Consider the following 26,456-nt stretch of genomic DNA (forward strand, 5'->3'; position numbering starts at 1 on the left):
CTCCAAATAAATACAGATTTGCCAGTAGCACAAAATATCTAAACAGTTTGGCTCAGTCAGACAAAGAAACAAAGCCATTTATGCCTGATAGTAAGTAAAAACTATCAGCCATTAGTTTGAAATAAAGTACCACCTTTCAAAAACTATTTTAAAAGCTTTCCTCCATAGTTGGCTAACTTTTATGGCTATTGTATTCATTGAATGCCTAAGGGTAGCTTCATTTTTAAGTCTTCATAAAAATCAAAAGGCAACCATTGATTTTGAAGAACATTATCTTAACGTTACTGTCATATGCATTTATGCTTGTTATAATAGTAAGAAAAAGGATCCCACATTCAGTAATTTTGATCTCTCTCTCATGCATGTGCATTGATTTCTCCACAGAAGTACAAGAGATCCCCTCATCTTTCAAATACAAACCACTCAAAGCCATGTGAAAGAAATACGTATAAATACATGAGAAAATCCTAAGAAAGCAATCTGGGAGACATGAGCACTTTAGGTTTTTATTCTGCCATTCTCATACCACCTAGAGATGGCCATTAGTACCCACTGTACAAAATAGCATGCAAGCTTATCCACATCCAGTTTCTACACTTAGCTGTTCAAGTGATAGTGACACAAATGTTAGAAAAGGAGAGAATTCAGAAGCGTTTGGGGTTTTTTTTTAAATGAAAAAGTGAAATAACTTTGCATTAGGAAATGCTCATTCCACAGGACTAAGAATTATTATAAATATACGTTAATTAGTTTCTGAGCTGTTTTGTTTCTTCCAGTATCTTAGTGATATCTGAGACACATTAAACCCTGGGATTACAAAATAGAGCTTATAGCAGAATGGGCAAATACTTTCTTGAGACGAAAACATCTTACTGTAGGGCAATAGATACTACTAAATAAAAGCTGTGCAAAACCAAGTTAAAAAGTGATTCCCTAGCACCAATGAATAATTATTTTTTTTCTATCCTCACTAACCCATTTATGCTGAAATTTCCACGGAATAGAAATGAATCTTCTTTCCCAGTTTCATTGATCCTTAACATCCTTTCCTGCAGACTTTTCTCAAAGGTCAGTATGATAAACCTGCTAGGAGCAAATACATACTGGTGCAAGGGGTAGAGACAGGGCCATAGGACTGTGACTAATGAACAATACTTTAGATTTCTACTGCAGCCATCAAAAAATCACACAGTTTCAACAGTCATGGACAGCCCATTTTCCCCACTCTCCACTGGCAGAACACTCTGAAGCGACTCACTTGTGATATGGGCAGAGTGTTGCCCTTTGAATTATTTGCTGCTAACTGCTGAGGATGAGAGCTCTTGAATGGAAATGGTGTTTCCTACCTCCCTGGTTCCCAAGTCATTCCTAGGCAGCGAATCTTCTCCAGCTAAGCAGCGTCTGCTGAACTCCCTGAAGTGCTGAATGCAATCCCGACCCATTTATGTGAAGGCAAGGTTTTCTAATTTGGTGGTAGTACTGTAGTAATACAGTGTTTTATTCAGGAAGAAATGCTAGCAGAATAAGCTAATACCTTTGTGCAATATGTGGTGTAAACATAACCCTTGCAGGCCACCCAGAAACTTTGCCCACTTTGATCTCAGTTTCCTTTCTGTAATTGCCACGTTATTGTGCTTACATATGGAAGAATACGGCATTCATGAAACATGACACTAGAAGTAATTCACACAGTAGAATCAAATAATCTTAGCTCAATTTCAAAATTGTTTTCCAGCAAATAAGTATGAGATCTGAGCCATCAAGCTTACTTTTCCCTACAAATCACTGTTTTAAACAGTGACTAAGATGATGGTGGAGACCTAGGCCTGGTGCAACCCAGGGAAGAGCAAAGGAGGTCAGACAAAAGCACTAGACTTCCACAGAGCAAAAAGGCAGTGGGAGCAAGAGTGTAGGTAGGCCACAAAAATATGAACGCTTACGAAGCCCTCTGAAGGGCTATAGCAGGGAGTTCTATATTTTAGACTTCTACAATGCTACCAGAGATATATCCCGTTGCTTAGGCATTACAGTTCCAAGTCCAGAAAAGGACCAGGTGATGCGGGTGCAAGTCTGGTTAACCTTGCATGTCTGCTGATCTTCACAGGTGCTGCAGCTTGTTAGCTTTATAGCAACTTCCTGGCTTGGAAGGCTTCCACACACCTGCAGATACGCCTCAAGTTTGTTAGGAGTTCTGGCTAGCCTCTTTCCTGGTAGTTAAGATATTTTACATGAAAATAGAGCTGAAGGTTGGAATCCTTCAGTCAGTGGAAGGAAGGCAGCCTAGGCCTCTAACATCCCATGGAAAGGCTTTTCCTAGCAAGATTAATACAAGATACAAAGAGAGGAGAGCAGGCATTACCACTACATCATCTTTCTCCTAGTTGCACGCTAAAAGCTATGAGTACACCCAGATGGGTCTTTGAAGGAGCGTGTAGGTGTCTGCCACAAAGAGAGAGGTCCTAGGCTATACATTTTTAAAAGCATCTCTAAAGCAAGACACTAGAAATTCCCACTTGCCTCTGCTGATCAGTCTAGCACATACATGTGCTGACTATTCTGCTTTTAATTAAGCAGATTTGTGACTAACGTGTTGGCTGGTTGGGACCCTATTCTAATGTGCTTGTGCTCTATGGAAGGAGCTTAACACACACTTCAGGCTCCATTCTGCAAGGAGAGCACTCAAAATCAGGCACCAACATTTCTTATACTCCCCTATTCATTACCTACTTGATGATACTACTGTCTTTCATATACTTTAAACAAACAATATTCAAGATCTTCAGCTGTTATAAACTACCTTAAATGCCTCCAAGTTCAGTAACACCCCACTGATGTGTATCACCTGCAGGGAATTTACTTACCTTTGTGTGTTACGACTTGTTGTAAGGGGATAACAGGACTGTCCTTAGAGAAACAGTGCTTTAGCATTTCTGTCCTTGAGTGGTAAGTAAATTACTATGTCGCATATTTAGCTAAGCTACAGTTGATTTGTGTCAAAGCACTGCCATCAGCTTTTAATGTGCATGGCACATTCTCTCTGAACTCTTGTCCCTGAGAATTATTCTCCTTAATATGCCAAACACTAACAATTAAAAATTAAACCTGGCTGGCAGAACATCTTTGACTTTTATTGTCCTCAGTGTATCATCTGGTCACCAATGTTCATCAACCTCTGATTACAAAAATTGATATTACCCTTCAGAATAGCTAACAAATCAAAAATATGTGCCCAGTTCTGTCAATCAAGTGCTTCACCAGGGAACAGTGATAGAAGTCAGGGGCAGAAATACACTTTATCCCCAGAACAGGTGCACTCTCTTCAAATAATGCACATCCAATAGAGCTGGCTGGTGAGCTGTACGGTTCCATGTGACCCTGTGACATCTCAAGACTGGAAATGCACAATGACTGCGAAATCAAGGAAGCGATAATCTTACTAAGTTGTGTTTTGTTTCCTCTTTAAGCTGCAGAGCTGTACCAAAGACAGACATGGCTTCCTTTCCTGCCTATTCCTCTCATTCATCTACACTGTGAATAAAAAGCTTTCCAAAAATCTTCCTGACAGAAAGGAGCTGTATCATTGATTTGTCAGCTTCAGGAACAAGCATTGTAAATGCAACCTCTGTCCAGAACGACAAAGGACAGGCTGACATAAAAAATGTATGAGTTACTGCTCTGTGAAACTCATAATAATCACCTTTGTTGTGGAGAGAGTTAGGTCACTTATGAGGGTTAAAGATTTTTCCCTCCTGGGTGCAGAGTATTAATAGAACCTTTTTGCTTACCGGAGGATCTTGATCCTCAGCTGAAACGGTAGTGATAACAGTGCCCTTGACTGCATCAGGAGCAACCATTCCCCTGTAGAGCTTTTTGCTAAATACCGGAGAGTAATCGTTCATATCCTGCAAAACATAATTAAGAGTTTAGTTCTGAAGTTCAAACAAAATTATAGATACATTCACAATCATTTTTTCCAAACTCTACCCAATCACTCCTTCCTCATTAGGAATCCTATTTGCCATTCACAGTCTCCCTCGGCTCTCAATTCCATTACCGCTGCACAAAACTAGCACACAAGGGGAAGGTGCCAAAGTTTCAAAAAAAATACTCATGTGAGACAGATCAACAGAAGAAACTTCTGCAGATAAACACACAGTCTCACAAGTAAACAAAACAGAGATTTCCATGACACCCGTTTCTCAAGCAGTGGGCCACAACATGGCTTTGCTAATTTTCTAAAATGAATGAGCTGCTGCTGCTGCTTGACAGTGTTTGTGACCTCTAATATGCAATACATGAACGGAAAATATAACGTCAGATTAGTATGGACGCCTCATGAGAGCTTAAGACAGTGTTCTTCAGACTGATGTGTACGTTGTCAAAAAGAAGCTTCAAAGGCTTGAGTTAAGCCCAATCTCATGGATGTAGTAGTGTGTGTATGCACATATGTATACTTTCACACCTATATATGTGTGCGCAGCGCTATATATACATACACACACATTTGTGGGTACCTCCTTGCGTAAAAGATGTAAGCTCACCCAAACACCAGGCTGTGTAGGATTGTGCAAGCTGGCACTAAGGCAGATGCAGCAGTCAGACGCCTGCGGCTCTCGGTGACCTAGTGTCGCATGCATCAGGAGCGGCCAACATTTAGGAACTCAATCGGCATCACAGGTTATTTAAAAAGGCATTCATTCTGACTGTCATAAGTTGTCAGAAAATAATTTTTTGTCAAAATTCTCTCACAGAGAGTTCCAGAAAATTTACCTGTGTGTTCCTTTAAGAAGATTAAATGTACATCTCTAAATCACAATCTTTATTCTACTAGTAAAACTGATTTCCATTTTTTTTTCCATAGAGCCACCTCCCTAGCTTGAATTCTACTGAGAACAGATTTATTAACAGATTTATTCATTTTTGCATACCATTTCCATTGTTTTGCACATATGGGTAACATAGATTCAGTTTTCTGTTTGTTTGGGGTTTTTTCTTTTTTTTTCTTTTTTCAGAACAAATAAGAAGCATCATATGCCATCAGCACACAAGAGTGACTTTACTGATCCACAAATGAGGAGCAGACTTTTTTCTCCTTACAGCAGAATGTGTGCCTGAGCTATGAGGGAACACAGGTGCCCCCCATCTCTTAGGTAACCCACACAAACACAGCCACTCAAAGTTTATGCAATGATGCCTCTACCTATTGTCACAGCTCTTCATGCTGCAAATGCAATATGCTGATACTGGCTAGTACACTATATTACACAATCATTTAAAACATTCTTCCATACCTCATCAGAGGAACTGACAGTATAATAAACATCTATCGATACAAAAATTACTGTTACAAGTCCATGCAGTAAATGCCTGAATAATTAATGCATTTTGTTCTGCTGAAAGGTCTGCAATTCAAGTCTTCAAGGCACTGGAAATGCTTTTCCTCTGATTTTCAGATTTTCAAAGATCATCTGGATCATCAAAAAGTGACTACTAGGCAATTCAAACTAGGAGAGCATGCAAATGAAAACACTTCGGAAAAACATTCAACTTCAAACAGATTAGCATTTTTGCATGGAATTCAGGCATTGAATCTTGTAATTTCAATGTCTTGACCTGTTTGCAAGAAAATAATTTATATCATCAGAGAATTCAATACACAGGAGTATTTTACATGAACACTCTTGTTTCTCACGACTCTTCAAAGTGACATTGTGCTTGTAAAATAAGCTATCTGTCGTTCCATTTTGCTCCCAGAAACTCCACTCCAGAGCAATATATCGCTGTGGCAAAGAAACCAGCATCATACAAGCAATCTCACACTGTAAGACTCCATTCACAGCTATTCTACCTCAAAGAAAAGACAAGGAATTACTTTATTTGAAGTAGACACAAAGTAGCTATAAGTACAGAAATCCTAGGCATTTAGGGAGAGAATATTAAAAATAATCTCCAGTATGATAGGAGAAATGCGATACACACTACATGCATAGGTTATACAACTGTGTAAGTCAGGAACTGTTTTGGTTCGTAGACCCTGAAAGTTTTCCAGTGGGATACAACCTTTTACAAACTGCATACACAGAGAAGACACCTTCTGTCCTATGAAGTCTCCATCTGAGGTAATGACACAATATTATGCTTATAGCAACACATTTTTTTGCAGCTTCTTCTTCACATGATCTGAATGCTTAGGACCACCTCCAAGAAGCAGGTGAAGTTTCTGGAATAACCCAGCCTTTTGTCTATATTTACTCATTTATTTTGAATCCATCTCTCTGTGCACCTGCAAATCCACAGCCATATCTGGTCTTTTTTCTTTGGCATAGCAGCAAGAGATCACACTCTGCTGTTTGCTCACTGCGGGGTGGGGAGAATCACAGTGTGATGGTTTTTTTTATCTTTTGAATACCTTTATGTGACCTTAGCACCTGAAAATCTGTGACTTGAGGTATTGGAAAGCGTAATCCTGTTTAAAGATGACACACTACATCCTCTGCTATAGAAAATGACTAAGTCATCTTACTTAATGTACCTAGTTTTCAAGATACATGGATCAGTACAAAATACACAGGAATACAAAGCAAAGCATGAAGTCGGACAGAAAGCCTTCTGCGTCTCTAATTTATCTTTTCCCTAAGACAAGCTTTATGCACGACTGTGCCTCATAAACCTTAGCCGAGCTGTCCGAATAGGCACCAAATGTTTCAGTCATAACTAGACAGAACAGCACCATGTGCTTTTCTTCCTGGCTCATCTCTTCCCAAATCCTAAAGCAGCTACTAATTTTTTTATAGCAGACTTCAAGCTTAAATGTTTCCACTTTCATCAAAATAAAGGTTCCCCATAAGAATCACCACAGGTCTTCTCATTATGCAGCTGCAGTAAGTGCACTTCAGAGAGAGCAAGACTGTCGTTACAGACAGGTGATCAAGTCTCATCTCCTCATCGCAAATGTCTACGATGAATAACTGCTAGAAGCAGAATGGAGATTTTTGCAGGCAGAAGGTTTACAAGCGAAACATGCAGATGACATGGAATAGGGCTTTTTTTTTTCTTGAAATTACTCTTCTGCGCAATTCCCAATAGAGTAAGTAGAGATTTTGCTAGAGACGTGTTGGAGAAATTAATATATTATTCCCTCTTTCAACTGGTATAATTTCTCTTTACATATTATGGGCACTTAAATGTACCAAAAAGGTCACAAAAAGAAATTATTGATTTTCTGGCAAAAAGCACCACCACAAAGGATGGAATACAGGCTAGATCTGATTGTTAGAGCACAGAAAGAAAGCACACGCTGTATTTTCTGCGAATAGCTCAAGAGATCATGGGCATGATCCACCCCATCCCACCCCCAAAACCTGTGCCCCTGTAGTCAAGGTCCCCAATTCAATTTTCTTCCATCAAAGTGGACTTAACGGTGAGTAGTGTTCAGCATTCCCTGACAGATGCAGAGAAACAGTTTTCAGGTTCTCATCACAAAGGGACTTTGGGCAAAAAGATAACATTTAGAGAAAGTACTGGGCTTCTGTCATTACTGGAGGCCAAAGATGTAGACAGACATGTTTTTGCACAGCTAAATAATTGAAGATTACTCTATACCTGATGGCCTCTGCTTAAAACACCACTAAACCTGACTTTGCATAGAAAACGATGCAGCATATAAGTGCCACAGGTTAGGAATAGGGTAGTAACCTTCTACAAAGTAAGAAGTAGTGTAATCACCTTTTAAAACTGGGGCATAATCCTACACGTGCTCTTGTGGCCAAACTGCAGCATCTTACAGCTGTTCACAGTTCATTGCTTTGATCACATAAATCCAGGCTGCTATTAACTATCAGGCACACACAAAAATATGTAAATGGAAAATATAGGTAATGAATTCTCTATATATCTCACTTTAAAATACTTGGGCTGTGTATTTTGACAGTAAGGTAATAGCAGCCACATATTAATATAGAAATACAAAACACCCTTTGTGTCACTGCTCATCTAGCTGCAGATTTATTATAGTTTTATACACCTTTGTTTACAAAACAGAGTGAAAGTCACAGCATAAAAACCCCAAAGGTTTCCCCCTATCATAGATGCTCTTTATCTACCACTTTTTGTTTGGTTTTGTTTCACATTGCTCACACTGGGCAGCGCATAAAAGCAGAACAGGACACATCCTTACATCTTTCCCTTGCACAAAGATTAAGAATCAAGCATGAAAGAAGCACAATATGGGCGAGATGCTCAAATATTATTGTTCTTGAGAATCCACATTAGTACCTTCAAAAGCAAATGAAGACGTATTAAGAGATTTCTTGATGCCAACTCATTTGTTAACTCAGACGTCACCCTTAGCACATGAATAATCCCGCTTCCTTACCCTCTGAACAAGACACACCTCATTCACAAGATTTAAAGGGTTGTTATTTAGCAAAAGGTTTGTAGGAAACAAATATTGACCTGTCCGCAAAGATTATGAAAATGCTGAACAAAAACGTTAGTGAACTAAGACAGTCATCTAGGAATGCCAATGAGGAGAAACAAAGCATGGGGGAGGAAAGGCGTTAAAGAGCAAATCAATATGTAATTTAAAAATCATTAAGACGGTCACCAGCTGTAATGTACTAATACTAAACTAGGTGCCCCTAGACAGGTGGTGACTGCTGATGTGGGAGGGCAATACACAACTGGAGCAAAAGAAAAATACCTGCAGTACAGTGTTCCCAGCATAAAATTAACTTGTAAACTTAAATGGACTTCAGAGACATTAATATATTTTTGATTTATGGGGACACCAAGAGACCTTTAGTGCTTGTACTCCACTAAGTTAACAATACAAGTGTTTAACATCTGGGTGAAGGAACCTCCTCTTCTTCCTCATTCACTAATCTGGGAAACACACAAATTGGAATCAAATGTCTGCCTTCTTCCCTGCACCATCACTGCCCCTTAACTTCATCTGAAGTGCATACAGCTCAGGGTGCCCTGTGTGTGCAGTGCAGCACAGACAGCACAGATCCACGAACTCGCAGGCAGCGAGCAGAGGCTACCCTAGCTCCGCCACTTTGGCAGGTCCTGGATCCTGGAGTCACCAGGATTTATGACAGTCTCTGTCACAAAGTGGAACAGTCCCAGTGTTCCTCTCTGACTTCGCAGTGGCTCCTGCAGATCCACCTCCCAAAGGATGGAGAAGTGTGTATGAAAATAAAATCCCGCACTTCAAAAACATAACCTGAGCAGCAAAGCCTGGGAAGGTCAACTGCACCAGGAGTCGCTATGGCAGTTCCAGGATACGTCGAAAATCCTGCCCAAAGGAAGGAGCTGGATACACCGGGATTACAGCTCCTTCCTGCTGGTTGCTGAGAGTAAGGCACTTGTGATGAGCTCTGGACATGGCTCCTTCTCACTCCACTGAACTACAGCTGCAGCTCATGACTGTTACCACATTTCAATTAATAAAATGCAACTTTAAAATGAGTGACAGACTTGTCTGATTTGAATATTACCACTAAGCTAAAGTTTTTCTAACAAGTAACAGATTTTTTTAAAAATGGGTTTTGGTAGAAATCTTGTTTTGTGAGAGAAAAATAAAGAGTAAAAACGTAGGTTAATTTTTCATCAGCTATCTCCACACAAACAGAAGCAACTCCAGATGACACTCCAATCACTCCAATATATTTGAGAGATATATATATTTACATGTATATACATATATTTATGTATACATATCTATATCAATTTCAGGCATAATAATTTGTGCAAATGCCCTTTTATTCTACAAAAGGAACCCTGTTACTCCACTGGAAAAATTGCTGCCTTTAGCCTGCAGTGCACTAGAGGGCAGCCCTACCAAATGGGAGCGAAGCCTCTCCTCCCCCAACACCCATAAAATTCAGCATGTTTTACCCTCTCCCAATTTCCTTCTTAGGAAAACAGGGCTATAGTTTTTTACATTTAGTAATCTAGGTTTTGGGTTTTTTGGAGCTTATAAAATCAGTCTAATTTTTTAACTCCTGTTTTTTGTAGTATGTGACCTAATTATAATCAAGTATTGATTATTTATTAAAATGGCTGTAATTCCATGATAGTAATATCTAATTTTTAATCTGCTGAACAGTTCTAGAGGGAAAAATTCCTGTCAAAGAACACAAAAATCACAGATTCTGTTGATTTATCTAGACTACTAAGAGAATCACACTGTTTAGAAGATTTTTACCGTTACCAGCAGAGTATGTGTGTAGAGGTGCCTACCTGGGGAGCCTGCATTACAAATGCAATTTTGCACACAGCTTCCTTTTCTTCTTGCCTCTCTCCTGAACTGCTAAGCAGAAAGCATCTTACCATAAAGATTCTAAAAGTCTAGGAGAAAATGTTTTACTCTCCTATTTCTGACCTGTTGACAAAACCACCCATTAAGTTTGTTAGCTTCTTAAATATTACATTTTCTTGGTTTGCAAATAGTTTCATAAAGCATTTGTAAGTACATCCATGTGTTTTTCCTACCACTTTAGGACTGTGCTTTTTGATTATACCTGCTGATACCAAGGTTTCTAGTTAACTATATCTAAGTGGAAATCAACATTCCCTCACTATAAAAAAACAGCATGACTGAACAGCGTCTGAGCTAATAAATGCATATTAGGCATTTACAGCTCCTTTTGCAGTCTGCTGGCTTTTATCACAAGTGTAAGAAATAGGGAAAAAATGTATTTTTAAAAGCAATCCCTCCTTCCACTAATGTTAAATGTACATAATATAATCCCACAAAGGGAGAAAGTAAAAAGGTTTACTTCAAAGCATAGCATATGTCACATACTGAAATATTCAAACCTTCCCAATCTTTTTGTACAACTACAGATATGTATCTGTAATTTTCTGCTGTCATTTTGTTTTGAACATCTGCCACTTAAGTCTATGTGCACATTACCAGAGCTGGTGGCTTTCCATCTGAGCTGCCTCCAAGTGTTTAATAATCCCCTGCTGTTTGGGGACTTCCAAGGGCACATTTAACATTCCTCTACTATATCTGTGAAACTCTCTTCTACAGAAAGAAAAGGGGTGTTTTGACTTGAAAATAATTATTCTTCCTGTACATTCTTTCACCATAGGAAGACGTCACTCAATGCTTTATTTAAAAAAAAATCCAAGATATTTTATTACTAAATAAGCAGAATGAAAAAACCCTACAGGTCACAAGATAGCATGGCCCTAAAGGCACCCCTAGTCCTTAACAGCCCGGACCAGCCTCACCTAGGGCCCCCCAACACCCTGCCCCTGCGCCCAGGACCCCATTTCATCCCAGTCGGGGCCCCCAGTCCTGTCCCAGTGATGCCATAGGATCCCAGCCCTGCTTCTGACCCCATCCCTTTTTGCTCCTGGCTGGACTCCCTGGACAGACCCCAGACTGGGTTCATGCCCTCACCATGTCTGGGGCTGTTGATGGAGGCTGTTGGTCTGCCTGCCTGGCTCTGTCCCCACAGGGAGTGCGCCCAGTCAGGGAGGGCACTGCCCACACTGGGTCACCCTTGGCTCCTGGCTCATCCCTCCATGTGGAGCAGCCTCACTCACACTAACCTCTCACAATAACTTTCAATTTCTTCCTCTGTTAACTACCAGTTCATGAAAAAAACAGGAAAGCGGGAAGTGAACCCTTTGTAACAAGCACCCAAGGACCCACAGATCTTTGACCTCTGCCACAAGGCCTTATCTTGCCCTTTAACAAACCATTTTTTGGGCCCAAGTGAGCAAGTGCTTTCATTTTGATGCAACTGTGCTTTGCAATGGTTTCCTGAAGCTCTGCTTAGCTTTAAAGGAAATGGCAAGTGCAGGTTATCCCTCAGCAGAAACCTCTCCAGCATGGTGCTCATTGAAGTTCACACAGGAGGAGATCTTTTCTACCATCATTACATTTCAGCTACAGCATCTGTAAGTGCCATACTTTCCTATCATCCATTCCTCTGGTCCATGCTAACTGGTAATAGCCATCTAGTGCCCTCAATTCTCTCTGTAATTTCTCAATTTCTGCGAATCCTCATTTGATTATATTTCTATTATTAAACTTAGTAAGTTTCCAAAGCCTTTCAATATGATGCTAATCAACCTTATTCAGAACAGTACAAATGTACAAATTTAATATTAAATATTAAAATGCAAATGTCATACGGTCTCATGTCATAGTGATCTTAAATTACATGATAGTCTAAAAATAAGTTTTAAAGCTCTTCTGAAACAAGGTCTCTGGATTTGGAGTCACAGACTCCGCATTAAAACAATTGAAAACCTGAGCTGTGACTTCAGAAAACCATTCTCTCACAGGTGAGTTTATTTTTCTGAAAGAAAACCAGAATGTTATTTTTCAACTATAATCCCTTTACTAGAAGATTATCTTTTCTTTTCCTCTTCCCTTAAAGGTCCACCATGCCATGTACACAGATCTGTACTTTGAGCCAAGAGTTGACTGATATATATATATATATATATTCACGTACGCGTGCAAACTGTATCTGGTCTTTCACTAAGCAAATACTCATGCAAGCTGAGAGGATACAACATTATTCTCCAGGCCTTAATAATAACAATCCCCTAAAGGACTACTGTAGGCAGTTAATATACTATCTAGAACTGGGACGATAACCAGGATCTTAAGATTTCAAGCAAGCTGTCATCCTTCAGTTAAAAGACTGGTATTATTAACTTAAATGAGTGATTTGTTGTAATTTACCCAGGTAATTCTGTGGAGTGGTTCACAGCAGCAGAATATTACACATCCAGGTATATCTAGCCTTTCAAATTGATTGCAAAGGGATTAGAAATGAGTAACTGTACAATGGCTTAAAATCATTGAGGTAAAATAATTCTTTTTAAGATATTTTCAATTTTGTTTCCTCTGCAATTTGTACTTTCATTTCATCAGTCAGTTTCTGTAATCTATACGAAGAAGGTGAGCACAGAACAATTTATACTTCCTAATGTATATGACAAAAATAATGGAAAAAAATCTACTTATCACTCATCTCACTGATTCTTAGCTTTAAAACTGTTTCTTTTACAAATGCAGTAACAAGTTAATTTTATTATCAATAATCATATATGTGATGGAAGACTCCCGTGATTATTTCCACTTCAAATTACATATGTAAAAGAGTGCCTTCAAAGTCTGGACTCCTGAAAAATGCAGCTTTCGAGGGGGGTGGGGTGGAGAGAACTCATTACATGGCATAAGATAGAAATACCTAATTTCACCAGATACTGGACTATCAAGAACTCGAAGTCCCTTCCCATTCTTTATGTAATCTCTGGGTCTCTTATAATAAACACATACCACCCTTAAAGGTATTCTCCTTTAAGGTTCATGCATCTCACCAGTATATTCATCCCCAAGATACATACCTAAGTTTGCAAGCAAACCTTTATTTGTGATCCTACATTTTGATTTGCTAAGGTATCATTTCAATTTTATATTTACATTAAGTCCACTGAAGTAAGCCACTACTTGAAAATTACTCCTAGCTGTGCCACAAGTATTTGAAATATCTTTTAGATTTATGTATCTATAACACTGACTAATTGTCCTGGTTTCAGCTGGGATAGAGTTAATTTTCTTCTTAGTAGCTGGTATAGTGCTGTGTTTTGGATTTAGTATGAGAATAATGTTGATAACACACTGATGTTTTAGTTGTTGCTAAGTAGTGGTTACACCAGTCAAGGACTTTTCAGCTTCCCATGCTCTGCATGGCGTACAAGAAGCTGGGAGGGGGCACAGCCAGGGGGCCTGACCCACATTGGCCACAGGGCTATTCCACACCATATGACGTCATGCTCAGTATATAACTGGGGCGAGTTGGCCGGGGGGGAAGGGATTGCTGCTCAGGAACAGGCTGGGCATCAGTCAGGGGGTGGTGAGCAATTGTGTCGTATATCACTTGCTTGGTACATTATTATTGTATTATATTATTATTATTATTATTATTATTATTACTACCACTACTACTATCATTCTATTTTATTTTACTTCAATTATTAAACTGTTCTTATCTCAACCCAGGAGTTGTCTGACTTTCACCCTTCCAATTCTCTCCCCCACCCCATTGGGGGGGAGTGAGTGAGCGGCTGTGTGGTTCATAGTTGCTGGCTGGGGTTAAACCACGACAGTCCTTTTTGGCGCCCAACGTGGGGCTCGAGGGTTTGAGATAATAACAGATTAATCAGAGTGTATTAAGGAATTTGTATCTGTTAACAGTTGCTGGTCATAATATTGATTCATCTGCTCTCGGTATTAGTCTACCTGATCTGCACCATGCTCTTGCTTTTGCAGTACATGTTAAAGATTGGTGTTGGGTGTTGCAGTTTTCTGTGCTCTGCCGTGATTAGTGATGTTTTGCCTGGGAGATTTGTTATTAAAACACTGACCTTGAGCGCTATCTGGTATTTGGGTTCTGTACTGAAGCCATTACTGTACTTCGGGTACCACCTCATGGAGACAATTAGCAATTATACTTCTTCCTCTGAGAGGCTTTTTATGGAGGAAATACAGAATAGCACCTTCACTGCCGCCTTCTATAATGTTTCCTCCTTCATTACAACAACTTTTTTGTATCTTGAACATCCTTGGGTAGTTAAGATACATTTATTGGTATTTCTTGGGTATATTGTTTCGGTTTTGTCTAGAGTTAATATGCATTTTAAGAATATCATCCAGAGATCTGCCCCAAGGCTGGATAATTATGAGTGGCAGGGTGTGTGGGAGAGTATGGGCAAATGCCTAGGACGGTGGGCCCCTCCAGTGTTTTGGAGTTTCACCCCTGAACAAGTGCAGAATCCTGAAAAATTAGTAGAACATTTGGAAAAAGTATGCTGTCATCCTGACAATTCTAGGGAGACACAAATCACTGCAATGTGCTGGGGCCTGGCCCATGCCTACCGAGCCGTATTAAACACTATTCAGAACCCTCAAGGGGAAGAGAAGGTCTCTGGATCTGACAACAAAACGACTGGCGTTGCAGCTATGCCAGCCCCGGCAACAGATACTACTGATACGCCAGCCCCTGTAACAGGTGCTGTGGCTACACCAGAGAACCAACCCGTGCCAGTATCAGTTGCCCCTATACAGAAGAAAAAATACACAAGAAAATCAACTCGTTTAGTAAGGGCTGATGATGAACCAGGGCCATCACAAGAACAGGAGGAGGAAGAGGCAGAACCCACAAATGAGATGGTAACAACCCGATCTCTGTCCCTGAGTGAGCTGCGAGATATGCGAAAAGATTTTAGTCGTCATCCAGGTGAGCACATCATCACTTGGCTGCTCCGATGCTGGGATAATGGGGCTAGTAGCCTGGAATTAGAGAGTAAGGAAGCCAAGCAGCTGGGATCCATTTCTAGGGAAGGGGGCATTGACAAAGCGATTGGAAAAGGGGCAAAAGTCCTCAGCCTCTGGAGGCGACTTCTGGCAGCTGTGAAGGAAAGGTATCCTTTCAAGGAAGATTTTTTATGTCAGCCAGGCAAGTGGACCACCATGGAGAGAGGTATCCAGTACCTGAGGGAATTAGCCGTGCTGGAGGTGATGCATAATGACTTGAACAATGAGCAGTTATCCAAAGATCCAGATGAAGTCCAGTGCACACGACCCATGTGGCGGAAGTTCGTGCGGAGTGCACCGTCATCATATGCAAACTCTTTGGCAACAATGACCTGGAAAGATGAAGAGGGACCAACGGTGGATGAATTGGCTGGCCAACTTCGACAATACGAAGAAAGTCTCTCTGCCTCCCTACGGGCCTGCGTCGCGGCTGTGGAGAAACTGCCTGATGTGCTAGCTGAGAAATTATCCCGGGAGTTCCAGCGATTCAAAGAGGACATGTCCTACTCCTCACCTGTACGGACCAGTATCTCAGCCATCAGGAGTAAGCATCCGTCTCTTCAAGAGAGAAGATATAGTGAATACACACCACGGGCCACCCTGTGGTTTTATCTGCGTGACCATGGAGAGGACATGAGGAAGTGGGATGGAAAATCTACCTCGACCCTAGAGGCACGAGTACGTGAGTTGCAAGGAAAAACAATTACAAAAGGTGGTTCTTCCAGGAAAATTGCTGCTCCAGTTTCCAGTGAGCAGTTCCCTAGACAGGATAAAAGGGCTGATTTTGCTTCCGATCTCAATAAAGGGGTTTTTGATTCGCATTTACAAGAAGTGAGTAACGAATGCTATGACCAGGACTAGAGGGGCCCTGCCTCCAGCCAGGTGGAGGAAAGGGACAACCGGGTGTACTGGACTGTGTGGATTCGATGGCCTGGCACATCAGACCCACAGGAGTATAAGGCTTTAGTAGACACCGGTGCACAGTGTACCCTAATGCCATCAAGCTATGAAGGGGCAGAACCCATCTGTATTTCTGGAGTGACAGGGGGATCCCAACAGCTGACTGTATTGGAGGCTGAAGTAAGCTTAACCGGGAAGGAGTGGCAGAAGCATCCCATTGTGACTGGCCCAGAGGCTCCATGCATCCTTGGCATAGATTACCTCAGGAGAGGGTATTTCAAGGACCCAAAAGGGTACCGGTGGGCTTTTGGTATAGCTGCCTTGGAGACGGAAGAAATTAAACAGCTGTCTACCCTGCCTGGTCTCTCGAAGGACCCCTCTGTTGTGGGGTTGCTGAGGGTCAAAGAACAACAGGTGCCAATCGCTACCACAACAGTGCACCGGCGGCAATATCGCACCAACAGAGACTCCCTGATTCCCATCCATAAGCTGATTCGTCAACTGGAGAGCCAAGGAGTGATCAGCAAGACTCGCTCACCCTTTAACAGTCCCATATGGCCAGTGCGAAAGTCTAATGGAGAGTGGAGACTAACAGTAGACTATCGGGGCCTGAATGAAGTCACGCCGCCACTGAGCGCTGCTGTGCCAGACATGCTAGAACTTCAATATGAACTGGAGTCAAAGGCAGCCAAATGGTATGCCACAATTGACATCGCTAATGCATTTTTCTCAATTCCTTTGGCGGCAGAGTGCAGGCCACAATTTGCTTTCACTTGGAGGGGGGTCCAGTACACCTGGAATCGACTGCCCCAGGGGTGGAAACACAGCCCCACCATTTGCCATGGACTGATCCAGACTACATTGGAACAGGGTGGGGCTCCGGAACACCTGCAATACATTGATGACATCATCGTGTGGGGCAACAAAGCAGAAGAAGTTTTTGAGAAAGGGAAGCAAATAGTCCAAATCCTTCTGGAGGCTGGCTTTGCCATAAAACAAAGTAAGGTCAAGGGACCTGCACAGGAGATCCAGTTTTTAGGAGTAAAATGGCAAGATGGACGTCGTCAGATCCCAATGGATGTGATCAACAAAATAACAGCCATGTCTCCACCAACCAGCAAAAAGGAAACACAGGCTTTCTTGGGCGTTGTGGGTTTTTGGAGAATGCATATTCCAAATTACAGTCTGATCGTAAGCCCTCTCTATCAAGTGACCCGGAAGAAGAATGATTTTAAATGGGGCCCTGAGCAACGACAGGCCTTTGAACAAATTAAACAGGAGATAGTCCATGCAGTAGCCCTTGGGCCAGTCCGGGCAGGACAAGATGTAAAAAATGTGCTCTACACTGCAGCCGGGGAGAATGGCCCTACCTGGAGCCTCTGGCAGAAAGCACCAGGGGAGATTCGAGGTCGACCCCTAGGGTTTTGGAGTCGGGGATACAGAGGATCTGAGGCTAGCTATACTCCAACTGAAAAAGAGATATTAGCAGCATATGAAGGGGTTCGAGCCGCTTCGGAAGTGGTTGGTACTGAAGCACAGCTCCTCTTGGCACCCCGACTGCCAGTGTTGGGCTGGATGTTCAAAGGGAGGGTCCCCTGTACACATCATGCAACTGATGCTACATGGAGTAAGTGGGTCGCACTGATCACACAACGGGCTCGAATAGGAAACCCCAGTCGCCCAGGAATCTTGGAAGTGATCATGGACTGGCCAGAAAGCAAAGATTTTGGAATATCACCAGAGGAGGAGGTGACGCGTGCTGAGGAGGCCCCACCATATAATAAACTATCAGAAAATGAGAAGCAATATGCCTTGTTCACTGATGGGTCCTGTCGCCTTGTGGGGAAACATCGGAGGTGGAAAGCTGCTGTATGGAGTCCTGTACGACAAGTTGCAGAAACTGCTGAAGGAGAAGGTGAATCGAGTCAGTTTGCAGAGGTGAAAGCCATCCAGCTGGCTTTAGATATGGCCGAACGAGAAAAGTGGCCAATGCTCTATCTCTTTACCGACTCATGGATGGTGGCAAATGCCCTGTGGGGCTGGTTACAGCAATGGAAGCAGAGCAACTGGCAGCGCAGAGGCAAACCCATCTGGGCTGCCACATTGTGGCAAGATATTGCTGCCCGGATAGAGAACCTGGTTGTAAAAGTACGTCATGTAGATGCTCACGTACCCAAGAGTCGGGCCACTGAAGAACATCAAAACAATCAGCAGGTGGATCAGGCTGCTAAGATTGAAGTGGCTCAAGTGGACCTGGACTGGCAACATAAGGGTGAATTATTTCTAGCTCGGTGGGCCCATGACACCTCAGGCCATCAAGGAAGAGATGCAACATATAGATGGGCTCGTGATCGAGGGGTGGATCTGACCATGGATACTATTGCACAGGTTATCCATGAATGCGAAACATGTGCTGCAATCAAGCAAGCCAAGCGCTTCAAGCCTCTCTGGTATGGAGGACGATGGCTGAAATATAAATACGGGGAGGCCTGGCAGATTGATTATATCACACTTCCACAAACCCGCCAAGGCAAGCGCCATGTGCTTACAATGGTGGAAGCAACCACCGGATGGCTGGAAACATATCCCGTGACCCATGCCACCGCCCGCAACACTATCCTGGGTCTTGAAAAGCAAGTCCTGTGGCGACATGGCACCCCAGAAAGAATTGAGTCAGATAACGGAACTCATTTCCGAAACAGCCTCATAGACACCTGGGCCAAAGAGCATGGCATTGAGTGGGTGTATCACATCCCCTATCATGCACCAGCCTCCGGGAAAATCGAACGATACAATGGACTGTTAAAGACTACACTAAAAGCAATGGGTGGTGGGACATTCAAACACTGGGATACACATTTAGCAAAGGCCACTTGGTTAGTCAACACTAGGGGATCTGCCAATCGAGCTGGCCCTGCCCAGTCAAGACTTCTACGTACTGCAGAGGGGGATAAAGTCCCTGTAGTGCACCTAAAAAATATGACGGGGAAGACAGTCTGGGTTACTCCTGCTTCAGGCAGAGGTAAACCCATTCGTGGGATTGCTTTTGCTCAAGGCCCTGGATGCACTTGGTGGGTGATGCGGGAGGATGGGGAAGTCCGATGTGTACCTCAAGGAGATTTGATTTTGGGTGAAACTAGCCAATGAACTGAATTGTATAATGTTAGTTGCTATATAATACTAGATGTCATCAATTCAATGATCACTATGTGCCATATCAAGGGTATACAGTAAGAATCACCCAAATTAATGAAGAAAAACTTTGAGGAAACTGAACAAAGTGCAGTGGTGATGGAACCAGAACTGACTTCAGCATACAACAATCCAACACCACACACCATCTCTCCTGCCCTGAAAGACTGTTATAACAGATGGAGCCTAAAGTCATGAACTAAATGAACTCAACAAACATTTTAGAGGGATAGCCTATAGACTAGGGAAATTATATCTATATGTGTGTGTGTGTGTATATATATATATAAAATATATCAAAAGACTGGAAAAGTGGTAATGATTAATTGGAATGTATTTGAAAGACCTGGGCATGACGTATATGGTATGGAATAAGGGGTGGATACTGTCCTGGTTTCAGCTGGGATAGAGTTAATTTTCTTCTTAGTAGCTGGTATAGTGCTGTGTTTTGGATTTAGTATGAGAATAATGTTGATAACACACTGATGTTTTAGTTGTTGCTAAGTAGTGGTTACACCAGTCAAGGACTTTTCAGCTTCCCATGCTCTGCATGGCGTACAAGAAGCTGGGAGGGGGCACAGCCAGGGGGCCTGACCCACATTGGCCACAGGGCTATTCCACACCATATGACGTCATGCTCAGTATATAACTGGGGCGAGTTGGCCGGGGGGGAAGGGATTGCTGCTCAGGAACAGGCTGGGCATCAGTCAGGGGGTGGTGAGCAATTGTGTCGTATATCACTTGCTTGGTACATTATTATTGTATTATATTATTATTATTATTATTATTATTATTACTACCACTACTACTATCATTCTATTTTATTTTACTTCAATTATTAAACTGTTCTTATCTCAACCCAGGAGTTGTCTGACTTTCACCCTTCCAATTCTCTCCCCCACCCCATTGGGGGGGAGTGAGTGAGCGGCTGTGTGGTTCATAGTTGCTGGCTGGGGTTAAACCACGACACTAATATAAGAGGACTGAGGTTAGAGAATCAAGCGATGCTGGGTAACTTTGAGCAAGTTCAAAATCTTTGTGATGATGCTGACAAGATAATACCACAAACTGTATGAAGTGGCACTTTGAATTTTGTCTCTAATTGGGTGCAGTGCTTCTTTACACAGGGTTCTTTGTTTGAAGCTATACAAAATAGAGGCTTGTTAACATGGAATAACTGCCTCTTTTTCGTATTTAGTGCTCAGCAAGCCCTAAAGTAGCTCATAACATAAATTAAGGGATAATATTCATAGTGGAATATATGAGGTAATAAATGACTAGCAGATGATTGAACAAATAAGTTGAGATTGAAAAAAGAAAAAAAAAAAATCTGTTTACTGGCACCATAGACTAACACCATGCCCGTTATTCCATTAATGCCACGAGAAAAGAGATAAATAAGCAGTTACATTTTGGAGGCAACACAGCTCATTTTTTTTAACCTTTGTGTAAGTTATGTGCTGCTGCTGTGCTGGACCGCCCTGTTATTCTTTAAATGGGAAATGGTTTTCATTACATGTTAGAAAGGAAAGATTAACTTCATGGATGTAAATTTATTGAAAAAAACATAACTTAAATTTTATTTTAGAAATATTAGAAACTGTTGACATGTTTGACCTTAACTGCTTCACTAATGTCTTTTACCTTCCATGTATCCTTTGTTACCTGTATAATTTCTGGCAGAAAATCTTCATTATTATTATCATTAAATCTCACCATAACATGAAATCCCCGCATAATGAAACAATGATGTATGATGAGCCCACCTGCTCATTAGAAACAAGACTTGAGTGAATTTCTAGTGAATACCTGCAGGAAGAGAAAGCAGTGGCAGCTACATCTATGCCTGGCTATTTAAACATCTGGTGGAGCAGGGGTTGAACCAAACTGTCACCCCCACCCCCACCCCCGACAACCTGTGGATCCCTCTTCTCCCATTGTCTCCCAGGGATAATTTAAGCATTTTACACGGACTAAAGCCACTCACTCCCCAGCACTCCGCAGCAGTACAGTAAACGTGCTCTGTGAGAGGAGAGGGTCCTGCTGTAACATTTTATTCTACTGTCACAAATGCTGGGTTCCTGCATACTTTCTCCAACACACCTTTATTTTCTTTGCTTTACTGTTGGCTGCAATTGTTTGGTTTGAGAGGGTGATTCATCCACAAACACGCAGCTTCTTCTAACCCTCCCACTCTAGAAAAGCAAACAAATTATACTTCTCCTTGTTTTGATTCAAGGTTTAGGTTGTCAGAGAAACAAAGGGAGCTTCCTTGTCTAAGCAGGCTGGAGCTCTGCACTGCTATGGCATCATTATAACAAAGATCATGCCATTTGCTTCCAACTTGAATATGAAGGACAGCAAGAAGAGTCATGTTGACGAAGGACCATTCAGAGCAACCACGCCAGAGATAAAGATTTAGCTGTTACATATTTTTGCATGGTTGATTTGTTTCTTTTATGCAAAGTTCCCAAGGAAGGGAAGACTTAGCATAGTGGTTATGAAAGATTCAAATTCACCCCCAGAATAAGTACCAACCAATGCATATAATGCATCATCTAAAGCATATGTTGACTTCTAACTTCTCAATGGCATACTTCTCTTGAAAAACTAGTTTAACTATTGCAGTTAGTGTACTCTCTGATGATAGCAGTATGTTTATTGACGTTCATGGGTAAGGTCAGTTTTAATAAATCTGGAAATTCACTGTATAATGTTTATAACAGTCCACTGGGATTAAGGCATGGTAGAAATTATATGAAATATTTGGTAGGCAGTCTTGTAATATTGCATTACTAGAAACATATAGATCTGTTTTTACTTATTCTTGTTGCTCTATCACTTTCAATCATCAGCCAGGGATAATGGCTTCATTACACTACATACTCTACCTGAAAAACTGAAAAGAAAACCAATCCCGGAACACAAAAGGAGGAGAAAAAACTATTATAACAAACAAGAGAGAGACGCAAAGAAATACAAAAATAATGCTGGTAATAATAATAAGAGGAGGTCACAGCATAAAATATGCAAGTACCTTACAGGCCCCATGATACAGAAATTCTTATAATATGTATTTAGGAACACATTACTCATTTAACAGCAATATAAACTGGAAAAACGTTAGTCCTGTTTCTGTAGTGATTTCACTTCTTCCAATACTGGTAAACATTTATATTGTGAGAGGATGCTTGTGCATACTGCAATATGCACTACAGGCACTCTTAGCAAACAGCCCTCTCAGACACTGAGTGAATGCAAATCTCTGCCGTTCTCATGGTGAAAGAAATTGTGCCTTGACAGTGGCAAACCACTGAAAAATAGCAGACAAATTGTTTCTTGGAGTTGCTAATGTTTTTATCCCTTAAACTAGGTTTTCAAGACTGATAAAATTTGCTATGTCTAACCTGTATAATTACATATATATAAAAAACCCAAATAAAATAAAAAGTTTCATGTTCTTGATTACAGATGAGATTACAATCATCAATTATTCTGGATGAACACTTGTGCAATCTCCCATGCCATCCCAAGACAAGATGACTCATTACTACTTTCAGGTTAAGGTGAAAAGTTATGAAAGCAGCGAGACGAATATGAGAACTGGGGAAAAAAAGAAAAATCTCAGTCTGTTTGAGGTGGTTTGCATCTTTCTGGCAACAAGAAATCAATGCCACTTACACTATTCCTCCTCAGTAATACTAGAAATGATGCAACAATTTATTAATTTACCTTTGGCTTTCTCTGAAGAAAGAGTCATAAGACATCCACAAAGGGCCATCTGGCCGCAGCAGTGGCCAATAATGTATTTCACTACTGACATGAAGGTAACAGATTAAGTTATTTTTTCTGCAGTGAGTATTGTGCTATGCAATCTGTGTTTTGGTCAAGTTCAGGGAAGATTAATACAAACTATTTGTAACTTGTCCTGCCAAAGGCTGAAAGCGAGAGTCTAAAAAACATCACTGTGTGTATCTACCCTCCCCCAAGCCACAATGATCACTGTGATTATGGGTATACTGCACTGCTGCTCATTCAGTTTTAGATCACATAAATGATATATGAAACCATCAGATGCTGTCCATCGGTGGTTAACAGAATCCTATTACACAGTAAAAATTACAGTGCTTTCGGTTAAGAGCTGGACCGTGAAAAATGACAAATGTTAACAGAGCAGCATGAGCCCAAAAGGACTTGGAGACCTCTGTAGTACAAATAATGCTCTGAGAATTATAGGGACTGAATCCCTAATGGTTACATGAATTCCCTACTTGGACCCACTACTGCCTTAATGCTTACTTCTGGTTTTCTCTAGTTCGATTTTGTGTTATTAAAGATTGCAATCGGTACAACTGTTATGTTAGGGCCTACAATGTATCTGCACTCGGTTTATTTCCCATTTGGGGTCACAAACACCGTAATAAAATAATTACTCTAATATCATCTTCTAAATAAAGTAAAAGCACATTTACTACTAAGAAGAATCAGACACATCCCGTTCCTGGTCCCAGAGCAGGAGCAAAAGACAGGCTGAGTGGGAACAACTCCGGAGCCCCAGCAGAGGGATGTTCATCCCCACACAGAAGCACCCTGTCCCTGAACACAGGCTCTGAGTTGGCAGATGGCCTGGCAGAAATCGTGAGTTTTAGAACCCTTTCAATTCCCTGGGCAGACATCTTAATTGGTCAACAAAAAATTATAAATGACTCCAGTGAAACACTGAACATGCTCATCAGGAGTTATCTACTTAGCTATGCCCTAAAGCAGCAGCTTGGACCGCAGTTAAGATTGCAGAGGAATAAAAGCCTGGACTGGAATCAGGCAATACACTGTGCATGACGCTCTAGACTGCTACATGGCGGTGTCATTTACGCCATCATGCATTCAAGACCAAGGGCCAGATGTAAACACCCTCGCTGAGCTGCTGGACACAAATCAGTTCCCTCTGTCAGCTTACCAGGACGTGCTGACGCTGGCCCTGTAAAATGCGTGCACCGCCTCTGTCCTCAAGGGAACTTTAGTGCCTTGCCCTCTCTGCCCTGATCAGGACTTCTCACCCCCAGCAAAGGCATGTCAGCTCTCCCCCCTTCAAAACAAGGGGGAATATGAGTCTTTTCCATTAAGAACAAACCCAAATTGCATTGCAACGTGCTTTGTTACTTCTGCATTTCTTTTCACACCCGAGGCATTCTCAAGACTCTGCACCGCTCTGTCTCTTCAATTACCCATTCAAAGTGTCCTTTTGTGGATCCTTCTCATCTCACACAGTGGTAGCACAAGGATCTGATCTCAATCTCCACCTCCCCGCCCCCGCCCCCAATTTTATATCTGGGAAGTTCATCTATAAGCTCAAATCAAGCCATTCTTTCTATTTTAGACATCTCTTGTGACCAAGGTTCTAAATTTCTACCATCTGGCATATAACCCATTAATGACACCTGCCCAACAAAATGAGATATTAAAAATGTTTTTTCCACAAGCCCTCCCCCATTCTCTCAACTGCCACTGAAAATACTACTTTTCTACCTGTCACTCAAGGCTGGAACCTAAGCATCATCTTAATCTCAGCATATAATATTTCATCATAGAATCATAGAATACCAGGTTGGAAGGGACCTTGAGGATCATCTGGTCCAACCTTTCTAGGCAAGAGCACAATCTAGACGAGATGGCCCAGCACCATGTCCAGCTGAGTCTTAAACGTATTCAGCGTAGCGGAGTCAACCACTTCCCTGGGAGATTACTCCAATGATTGACTCTTCTCATTGTGAAAAATTTACCTCTCATGTCCTGTTGGAATCTCCCTGGGAGTAACTTGTACCCATTACCCCTTGTCCTCACCATGGGACTCCTCGTAAAAAGGGAGTCTCCATCTTCTTTGTAGCTCCCCTTTAAGTACATGGTGATGAGGTCACCTCTAAGCCTCCTTTTCTCAAGGCTGAACAAACCCAGCTCTCTCAGCCTACCCTCATACAGCAGCTTCCCAGACCCTCGATCATCTGGGTGGCCCTTCTCTGGACCCCCTCCAGCCTGTCCACATCTGTTTTGTATAACAGGGACCAGAACTGTACACACAGTATTTCAGGTGTGGCCTGACAAGCACCGAGTAGAGAGGGGTAATGACTTCTTTATCTCTGGTGGTGATGCCCTTTTTGATGCAACCCAGCATCCTATTGGCCTGCTTGGCCGCAGCAGCACACTGTTCACTCATGTTGAGCTTCCTGTCCACCAGGACCCCCAGGTCCCTTTCCACGGAGCTGCTCTCTAGCCAGGTGGATCCCAGTCTGAGCTGCACTCCTGGATTATGTTTTCCCAGGTGCAAGACCTTACCCTTGTCCTTGTTAAACTTCATAAGGTTATGGTTAGCCCACTCTTCCAGCCTATCCAGACCTTCCTGCAGGGTGCCTCTCCCTTCCAGAGTGTCTACTTCTATTTAACCATGTCCACTGATCTGTTGCAAAAGTCAGCCTGTCACCGAGTATGATACTTAATAATTTCTTTGATTTGTTTTCTTTTTCATTTAATATATAAGCTGCTCGTCCTCACTTTCAGGCCCTACCATGTCCCCAGCCTAATACCTTTTACTGCTGAAATTGTTACTCCTGGCTCCAGCCTAGCATTCCAGGCTCTTCCATACTGCCTTTCCAAACAAGTATCATCATGCTCTCTTTTTGTTGCTCACGCATGGGAAGAGTTTCCAGCAAAACAAGAAACCTGTTTTTTCATCCTACTAACGCCCTTCTTAAGTTCCTTATTCCCACACCTCCTCCTTTGACAGTGCACAAGCTGCTGTTTCATTAAGGCCACTGAGTTGAACTGTATGACCTCCCTGTACCCCGTCTCATTAATGAATACAATACAAATGCACAATCATACAGCTGGGTCAGCCCTATGAAGCAAACTACGGCTTTTTGCTGAATATAGTCCTATTTGAAAACAAGTACCTTTAAAAAACCCAAACAAACGCAAACAATTCTTTCAAAAATTCACTGTCCTGGGAAGAAGTTTATGT

The 26,456-nt window shown here is 41.8% G+C and overlaps 1 protein-coding gene across 4 annotated transcripts in view; it reads right to left on the reverse strand.

The window, feature by feature from the left end:
• PCDH15 (protocadherin related 15) overlaps positions 1–26,456 on the reverse strand; it is an 853,821-nt gene that overhangs the window by 104,213 nt on the left and 723,152 nt on the right. For all 4 annotated transcript variants that reach the window (XM_087765707.1, XM_087765706.1, XM_087765705.1 and 1 more), the window contains one exon: positions 3,786–3,902. In XM_087765707.1, coding sequence (XP_087621833.1) covers positions 3,786–3,902 — 117 coding nt within the window. The remainder of the gene's footprint in view (positions 1–3,785; positions 3,903–26,456) is intronic.

This window comes from Nipponia nippon, unplaced genomic scaffold, assembly GCF_047370975.1.
Source record: "Nipponia nippon isolate SJK-2023a ecotype South Korea unplaced genomic scaffold, ASM4737097v1 scaffold_3, whole genome shotgun sequence".
Classification (NCBI taxonomy): Eukaryota; Metazoa; Chordata; class Aves; order Pelecaniformes; family Threskiornithidae; genus Nipponia; species Nipponia nippon.